Source organism: Calidris pugnax, unplaced genomic scaffold (assembly GCF_001431845.1).
Source record: "Calidris pugnax isolate Ruff unplaced genomic scaffold, ASM143184v1 scaffold547, whole genome shotgun sequence".
In the NCBI taxonomy this organism is placed as follows: Eukaryota; Metazoa; Chordata; class Aves; order Charadriiformes; family Scolopacidae; genus Calidris; species Calidris pugnax.
In genome coordinates, this window is record NW_015091267.1 from 200,979 (window position 1) to 221,232 (window position 20,254).

General features: G+C 38.8%; 1 protein-coding gene across 1 annotated transcript in view; it reads right to left on the minus strand.

Moving 5' to 3' along the window:
• The window catches only part of BDP1 (B double prime 1, subunit of RNA polymerase III transcription initiation factor IIIB), a gene marked incomplete at its 5' end in the record, with an annotated part of 51,215 nt that extends 30,961 nt beyond the window's left edge, over positions 1-20,254 (minus strand). The window contains 13 exons of the mRNA XM_014960544.1: positions 1,341-1,417; positions 4,061-4,220; positions 5,220-5,394; positions 6,040-6,318; positions 7,955-8,098; positions 8,784-8,838; positions 10,642-10,736; positions 12,183-12,316; positions 13,177-13,320; positions 13,687-13,746; positions 15,001-15,104; positions 15,735-16,287; positions 20,217-20,254. Coding sequence (XP_014816030.1) covers positions 1,341-1,417; positions 4,061-4,220; positions 5,220-5,394; positions 6,040-6,318; positions 7,955-8,098; positions 8,784-8,838; positions 10,642-10,736; positions 12,183-12,316; positions 13,177-13,320; positions 13,687-13,746; positions 15,001-15,104; positions 15,735-16,287; positions 20,217-20,254 — 2,018 coding nt within the window. The remainder of the gene's footprint in view (positions 1-1,340; positions 1,418-4,060; positions 4,221-5,219; positions 5,395-6,039; positions 6,319-7,954; positions 8,099-8,783; positions 8,839-10,641; positions 10,737-12,182; positions 12,317-13,176; positions 13,321-13,686; positions 13,747-15,000; positions 15,105-15,734; positions 16,288-20,216) is intronic.

Below are 20,254 nucleotides of genomic sequence, written 5' to 3' on the forward strand. Positions count from 1 at the left end.
AAAAGTCTTACATGGTCCACAATGTATTTCAAGAGCACCACAGACCGCATGGGTAATGCAGCAAGCCAATAAATTGAGAAAAATCATATTACATCTTTCTGATATTAGAAGGTATGATACTATTTAATACAAAGAATGTAAAATAAATCTTAAGAACTTTGCTGGCTTTCAGTGAAATCTACTAAAAAATATCTGAAGGAATACCTCTTGTCCTAGAGATTCACAATCAATGTCAGTGTGAACAGGCTTACTGATTTAAATAGAAACAATAGAAATTTGCTCCAAAGTAGAGCAAATTCACTTAATACACAAAATTTTGCACCTGTATCTCCTGTCCCTCCATTCACTTTCAAAGTTATCTCACTCACAGAAATACGAACTTCTATTTTCAGATAACTTGCCCTACTGCCAACATCAATACACTATTGAAGAATGGGGTACACGCATCAATTTCTGTGTCCTTAACCATTGCAATAGGGTCCTGAAATTCACATACTGTTTATCAGTAATCTTATCAGTAATCTTCAGATTGGTAACTACTACCTTTTCTTACATTCTTCCTAGAACAGGACAAATAAAGCTTAGACAGTCTTTACCGTAAGAATGAGCTGCCCTTCAATATGGGAAGGACAGAAGCATGAAAAACAACTTAGCATTAACTAGTAGCCTATCCCTAAATCACTTTTAAAAAATTGTATCATGGAACAGGAAGTTGCAGATCACTCAAAGATGGAAACTTTAGGCACAGACTTGTTAAACACCACTACTCAATTACAGCAAGTGTAAGAAATAATCACAAAGATTAACTTCATAAAGGAGTGCAGGTAAGGCAGAGACAACTTGGAGTATCTTCTAGAGAGGTGTGTCTCAGCTAGACTCTTGCATTGAGTTCCCAAGAGCAACAGTTTCTAATTAGGAAGGTATGAATACACCATACACATGATGTGTTCAAGCTAATAAGGTCTATCGACAACTGGAAATTTCAAAGAATACAGTGAGGCCCTTTCTAAAAAAAATAATAAAAAATTACTTTTCACAACCAAGGTTCCACCAAAAAATGACAGAACTTCTTCACATAAATTTCTCATTCTTACTCGCTGTAGAGGGGCTAACCTTTTTCTAAGCTTAGTTCATCTTCCTCATTCTAATGTAACATTTTAAATTTTAGTCAAAGCATTGCTCCTTGGTGATCAAAATTTCTATCATAAACTTCACTAAATATGGTAAAAAGTTACCAGGATCTACCGTGTATCTTACTATGGTAAACCAGAATTATATCCAAATTAAGTAAATCCAGGTTTAGCTCAAATACCATTGCAAGGTAAAATGATTCTACTTACATGCTTTCAGACTGAGAATCACTTTCTGGTGCACTCTGCTTTTCATCAGGTCTATCTACGTCATGTATGTCTTTGTTCTGAGTAAGAAAAAAAATTATTGTAGAAATGAAATGATAAATGTAGAACTCTGCTGCAATGTAGAGAAAAGCAGAAACAAGAACAAGAGTCACAGAATGGCTGAAGTCTGAAGGGACCTCAGGAGGTCATCTGGACCAACCCCACTGCTCAAGCAGAGCCACACAGAGCTGGTTGCCTACGTGCCTGCCCATGTCCAGGTGGCTTTTGAATATTGCCAAGGATGAAGACTCCACAACCTCTCTGGGCAACCTGTGCCAGTGCTCTGTCACCCTCAGAGTGAAAAAGTACTTCCTGAAGTCCAGAGGGAACCTCCTGTGTTTCAGCTTGTGCCCACTGTCTCCTCTTTTATCACTGGGCACCACTGGAAACAGCCTGGCTCCATCCTCTTTGCACCCTCCCTTTAGGTTTTTATATAGAATTATGGAATGGTTTGGGTTGAAAGGGACCTTAAAGATCATCTTGTTCCAACTCCCCTGCCATGGGGGTATCTATATATCTTATGTAGATATTAAAGAGATGCCCCTGAATCTTCTCTTTCTTAAGTCCCTTCACCATCTTCATGGCCCTATGATGAGCTATCTCCAGTATGTCCATGTCTTTCACATTTGGGAGCCCCGAACTGGTCACAGTACTCTGGGTGTGGCATCACCAGTGCTGAATAGGGGCGGTAGGATCACCTTCCTCAACCTTCTGGTAACAATTCTCCTCATACAGCCAAGGATACCATTAGCCTTTTTTGCAGCCAGGGCACATCGTTGACTCATGTTCAACATAGTGCCCACCAGGACAGCCAGGTCCTTTCTTGCAAAGTCGCTTTCCACCTAGGTGGTTCCCAGCACATGCTAGTGCCTGGGGTTGTTCCTCCCCAGGTGCAAGACTTTGCACTTCCCCTTGTTGAACACTTCACGAGGTTCCTGTCAGCCTATTTCTTTGTTGTCCAATTGGATGAAGCTGATAAGACTCCTTAGGAAGGATCAACTATCATTACTTTCCAAGTCTAGTATTTAAATCATTTGCCTAGAGAGCACAGACCATCACTCTGAAAAAGAAAAAACCTGACAACATAGCAAACTAATCACAATTACAGAAAAGACTTTACGGAACCTATTTAGTAAATTATGGTAAAAGCTAACTGCATAAAACATTTCTCTATTTTATTTACCTCTTCAATAATATTAATAGAATCATGTTTCACATCACTGGTTGGCTGAGCATTTCTAGTTTTAGTCCTTGATTATGTTCAGATACTTTTAAAAAAAATTAACTACAACAGGCCAAGAGAATTAGAACTGACATAAAAGGTCTTTTGAAATTACAGTTTTAGAGGTTATTATGCTGCATGTCAAACAGCCATAATTAATCAGCTAGATAGCTTAGCTACTCAGGCTACTGACACCACCATGATAAGCTGGTGTATATAGTACATTGCCCTGTTCAGTTCACCGATTTTTGAATATATTATTCCATCTAACGAAGGAGATCGTATTGTTACAACATTTCCAACTACAGGCATTTAGTATTTACAAAGATCCTAAGTAGCTGCTTTCCATTTAGACAAAGACATTCTTTTAGGTAAGAAAAATAAATGCCAAAGGACAAATAATTTACCCATTACAACAGGGAAACACTAACACTTAGAATTTCCTAATATCTCACCACAAACTTTAGCCATAAGATCATTCTTTGTCTGGGAAAGCACAAGAGAAGTAATTCATTCCCCTGTGGCACAAGTCTTTAAACAGTACGATAGTGATGCAAGGGTATAAGGACAATCAGAACTTTCTCTATATGAAGGGAAGTGTAAGACTAGAACTCCTCAGCTTGAAAAAAATATTGCTGCAGAGAGGAATACTGGCCTTGTAAGCAGCAAGAGCCTAGAGAAGATGAACAGGAACAGAACAATGGAAGTACAATGCATATTAAACAACCAGGCACCAGGCTTAAAACAGTGCAAAGAATACACTCTTTCAAGTAAGCAAATAATTAAAGGAATGAACTCTCAGCTGTAGCATGCAATTCATGACAAAGGTACAGACAGATGCAAAAAAGCAGCTAGACAAACTCATGATTAGGAATCAAGGGCTTCAAAAGAAGCCAGACACACCCGCATGAGGTTTTTAAACTGCTGAACCTCATTAGAACATACCCAAAGAAAGATCATTCAATCTCGGTCCAGTTTCTTCGATCTTTCCTGAAACACCTCATGGCAACCAGTACTAGTGGACAAGAGTTTAACAGGTTTCCATTCTGAGGCAGCACAAAAAACCCAATGGTCATCCTGCTCAAGTAAGTTTCTAACATTGCACGAGTAAGCTACGCCAGCAAAATCTTACTCCAAGACTTTACTGTTGATGTTGTACTGCTTCACTTTTGAATAACTGAACTGTTCAGCTGTTTTAATTGTCTATGAAGTAAGCTAGTCATGCACAGTATACTCTCTGTATAAATTTAGTATAACAGACAACCTACTAAAGTGAGCCAAATTGACAGTATTTAAGTTCCGGTGATGTTATCAAGCCTGTTACCTTTTTTCCACCTAGTAGTAAAAACATGACGAAACCAACCAAAAAATGGCTTTGATTTATAAAAACACGTTGAATGTTAAGGAGGAAGACCTTAAGAAGTAAGAATTAAATAAATACCTTTGTTTCTGTAGTTTCTTCAGATTGTCTTTCTTTGCTTCTCATCTTTGAAACAGGTAACTTTGAAATCGGGCTTTCCTGTGATGTATCATCTCTAATATCTAGGATTCTCAGTTTAGCACATTCAGTTTCTAGTATAACATCATTGCTACCTTCAAAGCTGAAGTGAATAAAAGCACACAAAAGCATTATATTAGTATTATTGTTTACAGAAAGATCAAGTTGCACAGAAAAATTATGCAATTTTGACACTAAATAACTATTCGAGTTTCAGAGAATCTGACAGATTTTAGTGATATTTGCAGGATATAAGCTTTAGATTAACTTTTGTACTTTTGCAATGCTATTACATGACGATTTTAAAATTTCGTCTCTATGTTCTAAACTAGATATTCCTTTTAAACAGACTTTACTAATATAAACACTGTACGCAGAAGGTTTTTCTCTGCTCCCCCTCACCCCAGTCTTCTTTAACAATCTATGTTAAGTTCAAAGACAAATACTATTCCTTCATATGCTTCCAAAGAGGTATTAAAGCACATAAAAGTTATGGGAATCTGTATGAAACAACAAACAATTACAATACAGCTAAATACAACAATTAAGACACAAAATTCTGAAGTAGCACCAGCAGCTTTATAATAACTTTTAGATTTACCATTTTCTTGTGTAACAAGTTTTAGTAAAACAAACATTCGCTTTCTCTGTCATAAAAGAATGCCCAAAACTAAAACCAAAAGGTTAGTTCCCACCCAGGTCCTGCACAAATCAAATCCAAACAACCTTCTTTTCCCACAAAAACCATCTTATAAAAAACAGATATAAGCAACACCACCAAGTAGTGCTTTGAGAGAAATATTAGGAATTAGGGTAAACCAACAGCCTCCATTGACACCCGAAAATAAAGTGAAAGCTGGGAAGTTTTGGATAGGATTTTAGTATTAATATAAATTAACTCTGCAAGCGCAGCCATCAGGACAGAGAATATATTGAGACTGTAAATAAAAAACAGCTTACTAAAACATAGGGCAGTCTTCAGAAACCAAAAACCTGCCCATTCTGTGCCAGTTAACATGATGGTATACATGAATAAATAAAACCAGTATTAAAACGTTAAACTATTTTTCATTTTGCCTAAGCCTTCCATTGAAAACATTACCTGCATAAATTGACATCATTTTCTCCCTCCATTATGTCATTGGATGATAAACAGGATGTTGATCTCTCTTCCTCTGTAACAGCAGTCTCATCTTGTTTTCCTTCAGTAACATTATCTAGTTCTTCTCTACAGGTAGTATGATCATCGTTAGCATCACATACCATTTTTTTTTCTGCTAATGAATAAGAATTAAATCAATTTGGACATTCTGGGCAACATCTTAGAATCCAAATTCTCACATCCTAGCTATAGTGAAGCAAGACTCAATTGAAAACAAAAAAAATCCCAGTAGAAAATGCCTAAGTATTAAGATTTATGACAACTTTTCTCAGTAAAAATAAAATGCTTAGATTTAGTATGAAAGCTGATTTTGAAAGGCATTATTCCACAAGCTCCCAAGGCAGATTAGTGAAATAAAACCCAAGTTCTCAATTTCAAATTTGCAAAGTCCTTATATAAAATATAAATTTTATATAAAGAAACCCACAAGAAAGCTGGAGAGGGACTTTTTATAAGGGCATGTAGTGACAGAACTTCGAACTAGAAGAGGGTAGATTTAGATTAGATATCAGGAAATAAGTTTTCACTATGAAGACGGTGAGACACTGGAACAGGTTGCCCAGGGAAGCTGTGCATGCCCCATCCCTGGAGATGTTCAAGACCAGGCTGAATAGGGCGTTGAGCAATCTGGTTTAGTGGAAGGTGTCCCTGCCTGTGGTCGGGGGGTTGGAACAAGATGATCTTTAAGGTCCCTTCCAACCCAAACCATTCTGATTCTATGATATTTGAACATTTGACAGTCAGCACTTTTGCCTCTTACTTTTCTTAGAGGATTTATCTTCTTCCGCAATTTTTGGAGGGACAGACGTTTCTTCTGAAAGATTCTCCACTTCCTGGTCAAGATCATCTTTTCTCTTTTTCTTTCTCTTCTTTTTTGCTAATGATGGCTCTGATGCAACCTGTTCTTCTGCTTGTTCAGAAATTCCCAAAGATTCTTCATTTTCTTTCTCAGCCATCACAGTATCTGTTTCTGCATCAGAAATTCTAGCTTCCTGGAGATCATCTTTATCATTAGCAGCTTCTGTGCTGGCAGCTTTTGCTATTGAGACAATACAGTTCCTGTTTAATAGACTGGTGGAGTATTATGAGCCACCAATAGCAAAGATGTTTCCACTAGCAACATCTTGTGAATTCATACATCACTGCCAATATACTGTCAGACACATGAGCAGGACCATCAGAAGTCAGTCACTGACTTAACAGAAAAGCTTCAGAGTAGATTAACTTCAACACTAAATGCAAAACACATTCTGTACATGGGACATTTCACCAGGGTAAAGTCAATACCAGATGCAATTTAGTATAGGATGCAATTTAGTAAATGTTCTTGTTCCTCTACTTTTTAGCAGGTAACACAATCACTTTTGGCTCCAGGAAAAACAGGTATTGCTATTTCTGAAAAAAAAGTTATTATATCTCTGCAGAAAAAGGTGATGATGGCTGCAGAAGGTAAGCCATGGGGAAGTATTTTTCAGCAATAGATGTGTTTTTGTTAATCATTCTTATTTACATAAGAAAGCTGAATTACTATCTAATAATTCACAAGTCCTTTTCTAGATTTAATGAGTTTCTAAAATTCTACTGCCTCCTCTTTTCACAACAATTTGTCTCGATCTTGTATTTAGGCAGAATATCAACCACCACAAAACTTTCCCTGTCCTTTTCATTATTCTTATACAAACTTGTTCCCCTATAATTAAGAAATCCAAAATGCAAGAGAAGTCAAAAAGCATGCTCAAATTACTTCACAAAGTACTTTTAATCTACCATTAAAGTTTATGAAAAGAATTTCTATATGTAGCTGTAAGTCCTAACAGGCAGGACATTTTACTTCATCTAGTATGAAATGAAGCCTATATAAAAGAAGCAACTATGTCAATTTTAAGAATCAATTGCTAGCTAGCATCCCCTTTAAAAAGGTTGTTCACTTGTTTGTTCCACAAGAACCCATTTTCTTGTAGATGGCATTGTGGAACAAACAAGTGAACAACCTAACAGAATTGGCAGAGAATTTATGAAGTGGTGTCAGTGTAACTGTTCTTAATTTCAGCACATCTGTGAAAGGCTACTTCACTGGTAATGGGGTTATAAGATACTAGATAGTGAATACAGTGATCAATAGTATTTAATCAATCTTTATTCTTTATTTTGAGCAGACCAGAAAACAAAGACAACTTTTACAAGACTCCCTGCAAAGAATTACACCCTTCAGACTTAGGGAGTGTAACTATAATTAAAGGAGAAACATCAACCTTAAAAAGGTTTAAGATATAAGAAAAATTTAATTTAAAAGTCACAGAAGACCTTGCCATTAAAATGGTTTGGCCCAAGGATTTTAAAAGTGATTTGTTAGCAACTCGTGGAAATACTTTTCAACTGTTAAAATAAAACCCCATTTAGAATATCAGTGCTTCAGACTGTGGACAATCACTAATCTCAATGCAGTCTCAGATTCCTGCCCAGAGAAAATGCACCTCCGGAAACTGACTGCTGCCAACTACTACCATCCCATACATCACAAAACTACATCTGAAATAGTTATGCTATCAAGGCAAGACCTTCTTGCCTTGTCAGGAACTGAGAAGGAAAAGATTCCCTATGTGATTTTTCCTCTGCTAGCAACACACTACTGACCACTGCTCTGTAGCAATATCTCAAACACTCTTTTAAAGTACCTTTTGGCTTCTTCCTAGGCCTTGATGGCTTCCTTTCCTTTGGCTTCTGGCTTTTAACAGTTTTTTGCTTCCTCTTTTCCTCATCTGCTAAGACCTTCTCAAGCAGCTGGGCAAAGAATTCAAAATCGAAGGGACGCTTTTCTTCTGTCAGATAAAAGCAAAAAAGGAGAAAAGATTTCAAATTTGATAATTTTTCCAAGCTTCTGCTTTGTAAAATAATCAGTGGTCTATGTTATGATATTAAAAAGCAAAGATTATTTAAATTTAAACAGAGAATTGCTTTTGCAAACACTTTCTGTATCACGAGCAGGAACTGGAGTTGACATATACAAGCATTATGGTAGCTTGGTTTTAAAAAACAAATAGTAAAAAGCTTACAGTACTTAGTAGTTTAGAAAATTTAGTAAACGACAAATACATGCATTGTACCCTAGGAGCAAATAATGTATTAACATGCTGCTCTAGGACTTATGTAGGTCATTTAAATAACACGCAAAGCCTTTAAGGATTCTCAAGGCAGTTTACCATAAGTATCTTTGCTACACATTCCCGTGAATCAAAATAATCTTCAACTGAATATACATATAGGAAAGTTTATATTAATGTCATTCATCAGACATAGAAAAGCCAGAATTTAAATCTAAAGATCTTTACTGTAAACCATGCTTGTTATAAACCCCTAAAATTCTCCAGCTTCTGAACTCAACCATGAGCAGAAACTTTTCTTTATAACCCATTTTGATCCAGGCAAAGGACAAAAATTACCATGAGAAAAGATGACTACCATTTAGTGACTCATTGCAGGGTGGGGTACATTTACTTTACTTACTGAAAGCTTTGTCTATCCTCCATCCATTAGCTTTTTCCTCACGTTTGAACTTGTTCTGAAAGCAAAGATACATTTGCCTTTTTCAGTAAGCAAGAAATTAAACATTATGTTATACAAAATGGCAGGTGAATGCAACATAATTTTCCACCAACTAAGGTTAAAACTTAAAAACACACCTTCAGAACACAAGTTTGTAATTAATTTTTAAACATAAAATCTGCCTCCAATATACAACACCAGTCATAAATTTTTATTATTTTCAAAGTATTTGTCCTTACTTCCAATCTAAGCAAGGTTTGAGATATCAAAGATCTTCCCAGCTGGATGCCACAAAAGAGGCAACACAGAAGACTCTCACCAAACATCCGCTTGTGGATGTTAAGGAGGTGACTGCTGACAGTCAACACAGCTTCACTAAGGGCAAATTGTGCCTGACAAATTTGGTGGCCTTCTATGAAGGTATTACAGCATTGAGTAAGTGAAAAGCAATGGACATCATCTACCTGGAATTGTGCAAAGCCTTTGACACTGTCTCACATGACATCCTGGTCTCTAAATTGGAGAGACATGGATTTGATGGATGAACAGTGGATAAGGAATTGGCTGGATTGTGGCGCTCAAAGGGCTGCGGTCAACAGCTCGATGTCCAAGTGGTGACCAGTGATGAGTGGTGTTCCCCAGGGGCTGGTACAGAGACCAGCACGGTTTAACATCTTTATGGGTGACATGGACAGTGGGATAGAGCGCATCCCCAGCAAGTGTGCCAACAACATCAAGCTGTATGGTGTGATTGACACACTGGAGGGAATGGATGCCATCCAGAGGGACCTGGACAGCTGTGCCTGTGCAAACCTCACAAGGCCAAGTGCAAGGTCCTGCATGCGGGTCGGGCAATCCCAAGCACAAATACAGGCTGGGCAGAGAATGGATTGGGAGCAGCCCTGAAGAGAAGGATTTGGTGGTGTTGATGTATGAGAAGCTCAACATAAGGTAGCAATATGTGCTCAGAAACCAACCACATCCTGGGCTGCATCAAAATAAGTGTGGCCAGCAGGTCAAGGGAGGCGATTCTGCCCCTCCACTCTGCTCTGGTGACACCCCACCTGGAGTATGTATCCAGCTCTGGAGTCCCCAAATAAGAAGACATAGACCCATTGGAGTGAGTCCAGAGGAGGGCCATGAAGATGATCAGAGGGCTGGAGCACCTCTCCTATGAAGAAAGGCTGAGAGAGTTGGGGTTATTCAGCCTTGAGAAGGCGCTGGGGAGAACTTGTAGCAGCCTTTCAGTACCTAATGTGGGTCTACAAGAGGAAGGACTCTTTATGAGGCACTGTAGTGACAGGACAAGGAGTAAAAGTTTTAAACTGAAAGAGGGGAGATTTAGATTAGATATTAGGAAGAAATTCTTTACTGTGAGGGCAGTGACACAATGGAACAGGTTGCCCAGGGAAGCTGTGGACTGTATTCCTGGAAGTGTTCAAGGCCAGGCTGGATGGGGCTTTGAGCAACCTGGTCTAGTGGGAGGTGTCCGTGCCCATGGCCAGGGGGTTGGAACTTGATAATCTTTAAGGTCCCTTCCAACTCTAACCATTCCATGATTCTCTGCTAAGCAGTGATCTTCAGTTAACATAAAATGGCAACAAACTGTATTGAGATATGCTAGATATAGCAGATCTGTTGTTCAGAACTCAACCCAGCCTGTTTCAGAGACTTACTGCCTCTTGTAAAGTTATTAAAAAAAGTATTGCTACAGATCCAGTTAGCATCAAAATTATCAACACTAGCAGAGGACGCATAGGAACAGTAAACTGGAATCAGAAAAGTGAAAACAGATGTTTAATTGCCTAAATTAATTTACCTTAATTTCTGCTCGGGCTCTATGAGGAAACAGCCGTCCAATCAAGGAGAAGTCTGTTCCCACCATACTGATAGCTAAAAAGAACATGTCTGTTTCTGGAAGTAAAGGGCAAAAAAAATTACACACACTTAAGTATTTAATTAACCATCCTTCTTCTAATCTAAAATAAAAAAAGCTTTCAAACTTAATGCGACAAGATAAATAATTTTAAGGTTACTGTAGGGAAGTAATGGAAGACAGGTGAAGAGGACTGTAAATATGCTCAAGTACCTCCAGCATGATGGGGTGCTGGAAAACATGTGTCACACTAATTGTTAAGTCTTATGTGCTCAACAAATAGAACATCTGCAGTTAGATAAAACAGGCTTAGGATGGGCTCAGGGGCACCTTATCCAACATGCCTGAGATTCCTGCCCTGCTGTTGAACAGGATCCAAGCACAGAGAAACGCCTGAACCCCTGAAATACAGGCGAGAACTGCAAATCTGAACTCTCACTCTCCTCCTAACAAGGACTTTTGTTAATAAGGACTCTCATTCCACAGTGCCTGTGTCCTCTGCTTGCATGCCTCTGCCTGAGTGCTGCCTTGGAGATTCCCCAGTCCAAGAGCTATTGAGATTAAATTTGTTTTTTGCCTTTCATCCATCGTTTTGTGGTTGTTCCTGTGCCCTGCCTGCATGGGCTCACAGTTATCTGCTGTGGCTGCAAGTTCAGCTGGGACGGAGTACATGTGTTATTTCACCTAAATACCTCTAATAACATTTGCTGAATGAACTATTGACAGAAAGAACTGTATAAACTAGTACAAAACTGCAGAATGTGACATATCTTCTGTAAAGCTAGTAAATCAAAGCTAACCAATTCCAAATTGCCAAAGTTCATTTTTATTATGCTGACAAACAAAAATCAGAAAAAACACATGTGTAAGAATACCATCTCTATTATTATTTCTCAACAGGGAAAGAGTGCATTCCAAAAGCAGCACAGTGAATTCTGAAGCTAATTCTTCCCTCTAGGGTTGTAAAAAAAAACATTTACAATTGTAAGAAGTCTTGCACAGTACTGTCAGCTTAGAGATAATAAACAATTCACAACAGGCATAATTAAAAAAACAACCCATGCACTCATAAAAATATGTGCACTGAAATCAGCCTGTATAGAGATGGCTTATAGAACTTATTCTTCTGCATGCTGGAAGGGCCAAGAAAAGCAGCTGTTAAGAAATGCTAACTGTTTCATGTAGAGCGCAAATATCTGGACACCAGAATCCAAAATTATGCTTTTGATAAGGCAGACTAGCATGTAAGCATCCATGACAAAAAATTCACAGGTAGGCTGCAAATCATAAGGCACTGAATTTCTAAAAAAATGCCCATTTCCACAGTAAACATCACAGCTCTGCTTGTTATAACAGTTTGTGACCACACCACACATAAGTAGATCCTTTTACTCCACCAGAAATGAAAATTGTTGAGTACAAAGCACAGATGGAAAACAAAGTTTTTCTTCAGACTCAGAACTTGAAGCCAAAAGTAAACTCACCTTTATTTGACCATGGTTTCGTGTAAAAACTTTTCCTGAAGCTCGAATACGTAGTTGTAGAGCCACGCTCAAAGATGGGATCATTTTCTTCTACAACACATGGACCTTTTGTTCTTAGAACTTCTACAGTTAAACTGGAAAGCAACGCACAAAGACACTTACCTGAAAACAATGCTAAGACACATAGTAGATGTTTATAAGCTAGCTATCCAGACTTTTCTTGCCACAAGTCAGATTGTATAATCAGGTTTCATAATTACTTTAACATGTATTTTAATGGAAGAATGCAGCAAGAAATCATTATCCTACTCAGCCCATGCAAATAAATTTGCTTTTCCTATTTTATAAGATACAGTACAGACAGACATACTTAAATATCTTAAAAAAACACATTCAAGAAAATTATTTAGTGAAACAACAAGTGCCTCCCAATATCCTTTCAGAATACTGTCAAGTTCTTTTACCAGGACTGCTTCATCATTACATGTTGGCCTAAATCCCAGCTAATAATGTATTTGGGCAACTCAGTAATTTCATAATCTAATACTTTTAAAAAGCCATATTTTAAGTAGAGTTATTGAAAACACTGACGACTGAATAAAGAAGCAAGATGCAAAGCTGGAGCAAATCATACTGACAACTGAATAACAGTAAGCCAACACACGCAACCACTACATATGCAACTTAACAAAGTAAGTTAACTAAATAGAAGACATTTGGAAGTTTGAAAATATTCAGTATTCATTCACTGTAATAAAATATGCCATCTTCCTCTCTATCTCATTCTCCAAAAACATTTCTCATAGAGAAAGTTTGCCACTACTGAGATGGAGACAACTGCTCATATTTTGCCACTTATCCTAAGTCAGGATAGCTCAACTCTCAACACATAAATATACTCACATTTCCCCCATCCAAAGTAACTGTTCTCTATTCAGAAACTAAGCAGCAATGTAGTATATACCACCTGTGAGCCAGGCACAGAATTTGTTACCTTTCTTCATCCAGAATAATTGAACCATCTTCTGCTACTTTCACACGAGGAACTAGAAGGGGACCATCCTGACTCTCCTCCCCATTCTCTGCTGCTTCTTCCTCATCTTCCTCTTCATGATCAGGAGTACTTTTTTCTTCCTGTCTACAATTTTAAGACATCAAGGAAAAATATTACTCTTGCTAGTGTTTTGAATTGCTGCTCTGTATGCCAAACATTGAACAATTTAATGAACCATGCAGCAATGCAACCCACCCAGCAAGTTACCCAATATATAAACTCTGGAATCTGCTCTTCATTCTACTGTAAAATGGAGAAATTAAAAAATATAACATTGAAAGCAAAATGCTCCTTATCCACCTTCCCCTCCAAAATTACAATTCATTATAAATAAGGGCTGTGATATTGAAACAGTACGAGACCTGCACGGTTAGCATTACCACACAAACATGGTTTCTGCCAACATCAGAAAGCTTTTGGATTGTAAGTACTCCCCTCATGAACACTTACTCTTTCATTTGACCCGGTGCAGAATTTTTCTCTGTTCTCTTTTCTTCTGCCAGTGAAGACCTAGAATTTCATGTAAAGCTCCAGATGAATGTTTGTACAGGTAAACTTATTCTTCATTCCACAAAACCCACTTTTAGCGAATATAGGAACAACAAAAAAACAAAGTGTTTTTTTTCAATTCTTAGTACCACACCTAGACTTGAGTCTAACTGAACAACCAGCACTCCTTAATGAATTTTTCTCCTTTTTTTTTTTTTTTTTTTTGGTATAAGCAAGAATGAAGAAAGATATTTCAAGCAGTAATCCATTGTCAGGGTACAGGGAACATGAGAGCATTTGGTTCCTTACCTGCTTAAGTGTAAACGAAAAAATAACAGGGGAAAGTGTTAAATAAAACACAGATGCACACAAACATTAACAAGAAGGTGACAACAAACAATAACAGAAAACTGATCTGCTACTGAGAAGAAAAACAATTTAATTTTTTTCCTTTTTTTTTTTTTTTTTGGTATAAGCAAGAATGAAGAAAGATATTTCAAGCAGTAATCCATTGTCAGGGTACAGGGAACATGAGAGCATTTGGTTCCTTACCTGCTTAAGTGTAAACGAAAAAATAACAGGGGAAAGTGTTAAATAAAACACAGATGCACACAAACATTAACAAGAAGGTGACAACAAACAATAACAGAAAACTGATCTGCTACTGAGAAGAAAAACAGGATTTAAATAGCTGTGCTTATGTGACTGGTTTTGGTAGTTGAGAAAAAAGGCCCCACTCTCTGTGCAGCCAGCTGCATTAGTGTTCCCCCTGTATGTGCATCTCTGGGATGCACACTCAGCCTTGCTGCTGGTGAAACCTGTGAAGGGAACAGCAGCAACTACATCCATCCAGCTGCAGTAGATACCTCCTGGGTCTTGCAGTGCATTTTGCACTTCAGTATCCAGGAAGGGGAAATGTTTAGCTTCTTGTAGTCCACCAGATATGGCAGGCAGTCATAATTAAAAATTTAACAGGAGCAAGAACAAGACTTTAACAAGAGAAAGACTTTCTGTTATGCTGCATTAGTACAGAGATAAATCAACAGAGGGGATGTGGTCATGTTTCTATATTTTAATAAGTACATCAACCTCCATTCTCATTTCTGTATAAAAACTGAGTATATATGAAAACGTCTAGAGGCCTTTGGTACCATTGCAACAATGCTTAAATATGGAGTATTAGCACATATGCAGTATTCTCATTTTCATAATTATAAACTGGTAGAAAAAGAAAAATACTTTAACCTAAGGAGAGAGAAAAAGAGTCATACTTACTTCATAGGATTGTTTTCTGGTAGATAGTATATCAAGTCTCTCATGGTCATTTTAGAACGATCTGGTGGAGAACGTCCTTCAATTATTGGAGGCCTGTGTTTCAACTGTTTCCATATAAAAAGAAATAAACCTCTTAAATTCACCCTGAAAGTACTTAATATTTCACAAATTAATATTTTGCTTTTTTCATGAAGTACCCCATTTGGGGAGTTTTGTTGTTTCCGACCTCTGCCCCCAACAACTGAAGTTAAGTTTATCTTAAAAGCATTCCTTTGTCAGAGAGGACACCATAGACCCTTAAGTGACTTACCCTCTCAAAGAAATTCAATACTTGACACAAGTAAAAGTGAAAAGTTATTCAAAATCACAAAACTCAGTCAACAATCAAGTTGACAAGATATGAGAAACCACAAACCCCAAGCTTCTCACAGTATGCTTTCCCATTACATTATGAAATGTGAAACTCTTAAAATTGGAATGTTGACGATAAAACAATAGCATGTCTCATGCCAAAAAGGCTTGTGGTTCTAAACAAATGAAGATATTTTCTCCGGAAATCTGTATTATGAAGGAACAGAGCTACTACTGCTTATAAACAGGCTAAACCCATACAGAGTTATAACAGAATACTAGCATAAACAGAAAACGCTACTGTAAAAAGATAAGGTATGTTAGGTGAATCCCAAAGGGTGTCTTTGCCCTTCACAGATCTGCACAGCTCAACACAGGCCTACCATCCGCTCTTTCTTCAGCTCTTCTTTAAGCATTTCTCTTAATTTCCGAGCTTTGAGGATCCTTTCACGGTCAGAACAGGTTCGTTTCTGTTTTGTAGGGGCAGGTTTCATAGGCAGCTTTTCTTCCTGTGTTCCTGATCTTCCCTGTGTTGGTCTCTCCTTGAGTGGAGAGGGTACATTCTTCTGCAAGGTATCATCATTTTTTTGAGCAGCTACACCTACAGTTTGCTCTCTGTTCACTGATTTTTTCAGTGGGGAAAACTGTGGCACTTGTGGCACAGGCGTTTTCTTTTCAGGCAGCATGGGAGACTTTAAAGAGCTTTCAACACTACTCCTTTCTGATGGAGAGGAATCCTTCTGAAGTGAAGCACTGCCATCAGGAACCTGTGATGCTCGCCTTTGCGGTTTTGATACAGAACGCTGAGAAGATGAAGGTCCAGCTCTGGGTTTGACAAGATTGGGCATGGTGGAGATACGTTTTCTTCTCTGCGTAGGCATCTCTGCAGGTTTACTAGCTTCTCCAGCATCATTTGAGCTATCAGCCTTGTCATCGCTGGAAAATTTAAAAGAGTATTCTGAGATATTTTACAGTGACAGATTTGTGACACTTATTTTCAAGATACATTTATGCCCTAATTAGTATAAATGTAGTGCTACAGAGAAATAAAGTTCTATACAAACAGCCACACTAGAGTCAACCTGTATCTGCAATTTCTTCATAAACTAATCAGCTATAAGAATTGGTGTATTATTTTCTAATATTAATCACCATCGATCAATTTTACTGCTACAAGCTAGTTGACCAATAAGGCTAACCTCACATGTTTCTTCCCCACCCCCTTGGTATTTTGGAACATTCTCTACTTTCAGTTGAGAATACCAAACATGAAAATACAACAAAGCTTTTTAAAAAATAACCCACATAACACAGGTGACATATTAAAAGCATTTAATAAAGCCACATGCAAGAAGTGGTTTGATGAACATTCCTTTTATACGTTTGCAAGTAGATATGTAAACTGTGAATTCCAAAAAAACCTCAGGAGTGAAATGGGCTGCTGTAATTCTACTGCTCACACTTACCACACCAGAAGTAGCCTTTGAGAGGCAACAACTTTTAGCTTCCCTGGAACGCTTTCTATGTAAGTATTTTTTCCATCCCTTACACAGAAAAAATTTTCAAAGTGCAGGCAAAATAGCCAACCATTACGATCTTCCTAAATCTGCAGACTCGTCCAGTGTTTGGCTCCTTGGTTGTTGCTCACACTAAGACTGCAGCAGAATTAAAACTGAGTCATAAAGAAGTTTTTCAGTTTTACATTGGAACCATGCCTTGCTTCTGTGCGTAAGGACAACCACACCCATGGTTCACCTAGCCATCTTCAAAAACAGTCAGAAGCAAATGCTGCTGAAAGAATATAAGAAAAGCATAAACATACAGTAAAACTTTTCCAGATCCTCTCCAACTACTCTCTGTGATTCAGGCAAACGCTATAGATGATGTTTTTGTATTTAACAGCCTCACAGACTTTTCTGAATCAATTTGTCCCACGCTATGAGTTCATATACATTTTTATTACACAGGACATCCCAGCAAGGAGTTCAGCAGCCTTACTACGTGATGCTTGTCTGTGTGTTTTGAATGAGATTCATGCAAGTACCATTCAACATCCTCTGGGTTTTGTACAGCAAGATACAGTGAAAAATAATTAGTTCATCTTGTCCATACCACCTGTGTTTTGTGGAGTTTGTAATCAGCACCAGACCAGATTTCTCAATAGTTCAATACAATTTAGCAGAAATTGTATTTACAAAAAAACACATCTTATGTTCAGAGAATTTTAACTTCCCTGAAGTGAAGCCTATTCTGCATTTAGAACACAAAACAAAGGAAAGCAACTGACACTACGGAGACACAGGTTTGAGCAGCTATAAAGGAATGCCTTAGGTTGGAAGGATAAACATTCAAGATATTCTCACATTTGCCTTTACCTCTCCTCCAGACCACAAAACAAACACATTGTGCTGTATGCCACCAATTACTGTGCTCAGGAAATCAAGTTGTGTAACCGCCCTCAAAATCCACTCTTCCTGAACCTCTAGAGACAAGGCAGCCAATCTTTAAAGTGCATCATCTAGAGAGACAGCTCTCCAAGCAGCTAATACTGCAATAAATCCCTTGCCCTGCTCTATTTGGTGCCTATACACCTTCAAGAGCAACCAAAAACTTTAAAAAACAGCTATTCAGTGGAATTTAGGCTGACCAAATGGAAGCAAGAAGGGAGAAGCTCCCACCTGCGCCTCTTCTACTTGTTCCCTGGACTAAAAGTCCCCTGAGAGTCTCCCAGAATTTTTATGCTGCATACTACCTCCTCTCTCCAGGTGAGCTGTGAAACTCAACACAGAACTGCAGTGGTCCGTGTGTCTCTTCTTATAAGTGTATCATTTTCCAAACCTGTACTTCTCCAAAGAAGCTCTTTCCTAGCCACATCCCACACATTTCATTGCATTGGCAAACTGAAGAGGTCTGTATATTCAACGTGAACAACTTCCACCAGAAACAGTCTTAAATTTCTTACAACTACTCTACTTTTGTTTAAAACAGCAGGATATGGTTTTGTGGATTTGGTGCGCTTGGATATTTCCTGCATTTATTGAGGAAAGTATTTTATGAGCCTGTTACTTACATGGCAAGGATCTATTTTTCAAGACACATGACTAGATCCTTCAGAATAGTCTCCTTTTCAGAATGGCATTCATGTCTAATTTTGAAACTTACAATTAGATTAGACCAAAGAACCCATTAAATTACATTAAAAAAAAAACTTTAATAAATCGGCTGAGTCAGCAACAGTTCCACATAATTGAAAAATAGCAACCTATCACCATTTAAGAAAAAAAGTATTGGATAACAAAAGATCCAGTAACCTGATCTCTGTGATGCATAGATTTTATAAATAAAATTTGAAAAAAACCCATCCTTACAGCACAACGCAAAACAAGCTTAAGTATAAAAGATGTAAGACACAAGTTGAATAAAAGGCAGCATGGATTTACTAAAGACATGCCATGCCAACTAGCCCGATACCTGAATTTCTAGTCACCTTATATTATGTCATAACAGACAAGTCTCAACTGAAAGAACTGAGGTACTCATGCAAGATTCAATCCCAGCTAATTAAAAGACCTGAGAAGGATGTTCTGAAGAGCAATTATCAGACTGAGGAAACGTCCTGAAGAACTCATCTGTACTGCTTTTGGCAGGGACAGAGTTAACTTTCTTCACAGTAGCTGATATGGTGCTATCTTGATGGCACACCCATCTTTCAGCTATTGCTGAGCAGCACTTACACAGCATCAAAGCCTTTTCTTGATCTGCCCTGTCAGTGAGTGGGCTGGGGCCACAAGAAGTTAGGAGGGGACACAGACGGGTCAGCTGACCCCAAATGACCAAAGGGATATTCCATGCCACTTGGTATCGTGCTCAGTAATAAAAGCTGGATGAAGAAGGAAGAAAGGAGGATGTTCAGAGGGACAGTGTTTGTCTCCCCAAGTAACCACTATGTGCATGAAGCCCTGCCTTCCTGGAGATGGCTGAACACTTGCCTGCTGATGTGAAGTTGTGAATGAATTAATGATTTTGCTTTGCTTGTGCAAAGACCTATTAACTGTCTTTATCTCAAAGCATGAGTTTTTGCACTTTTGCCCTTCCAATTCTCTGCCCATCCAACCAGGGGAGAGCAAGCAAGCAGCAAGTGTGGTGCTCTGCAGCCATCTGGGGTTAAGCTGCAACAGGGAAGTCCTGAAGGACTAGTCCTAGGACCAACCTTACCATGCATTTCCTCTGCAATAGAAAGCACTTAAAAAAATTAAGCCATCAAAAAGGAAAAAGCCAGAAAGTTTTCCCTTGCTAATGCAGGAAGAAGTGAATATGAAACAGGAAGCAATATAAGCGCAAAATCAAAGTCCTTCAGTTGCAGAGTGCTAAGAATTTTTGCTGTAGACAGCAGACTGGAGCTCCCTACTGCTGCAGTGCCAGAAAAACCGAGTATGGGACCACACTAGGCCCCTCCTTTGCGGTCTCCACTTATATATTATTTCAAGCACCTGCAGAGCAACCGCAGTAAAGAAATGCAGTTTTTGCTTAGGCTGCAAATGCGTCAAACACGTCATTGTCCGATGGCCGCACACAGAGCTGCCAGCAGGCACCGGCCGGGGGGGCAGCCCAGCACCTCAATTCCAGGAGGTCTTCCAGACGAGACGACTCCGAACCACAGCAGGGACAAGCAAGAGGTGACAGACCGTGACTAACAAGCGTTACCGGGGAGCCTGCCACCACCACATCCCCGGGGGCTTCCCAAGAGCGGCGGGGACGGGTCCCCATCCCTTCACAACTCCCGGCGATCCACGACCGGGCGGTGCGAGTGGCCCGGGCTGGGCTCCCCACACCCTGGGCTACCACGGGGCCCCAGCGGGACTCACCTCTCGGCCCGCGAGGTCTCGGCCGCCGCCGCCGCCGC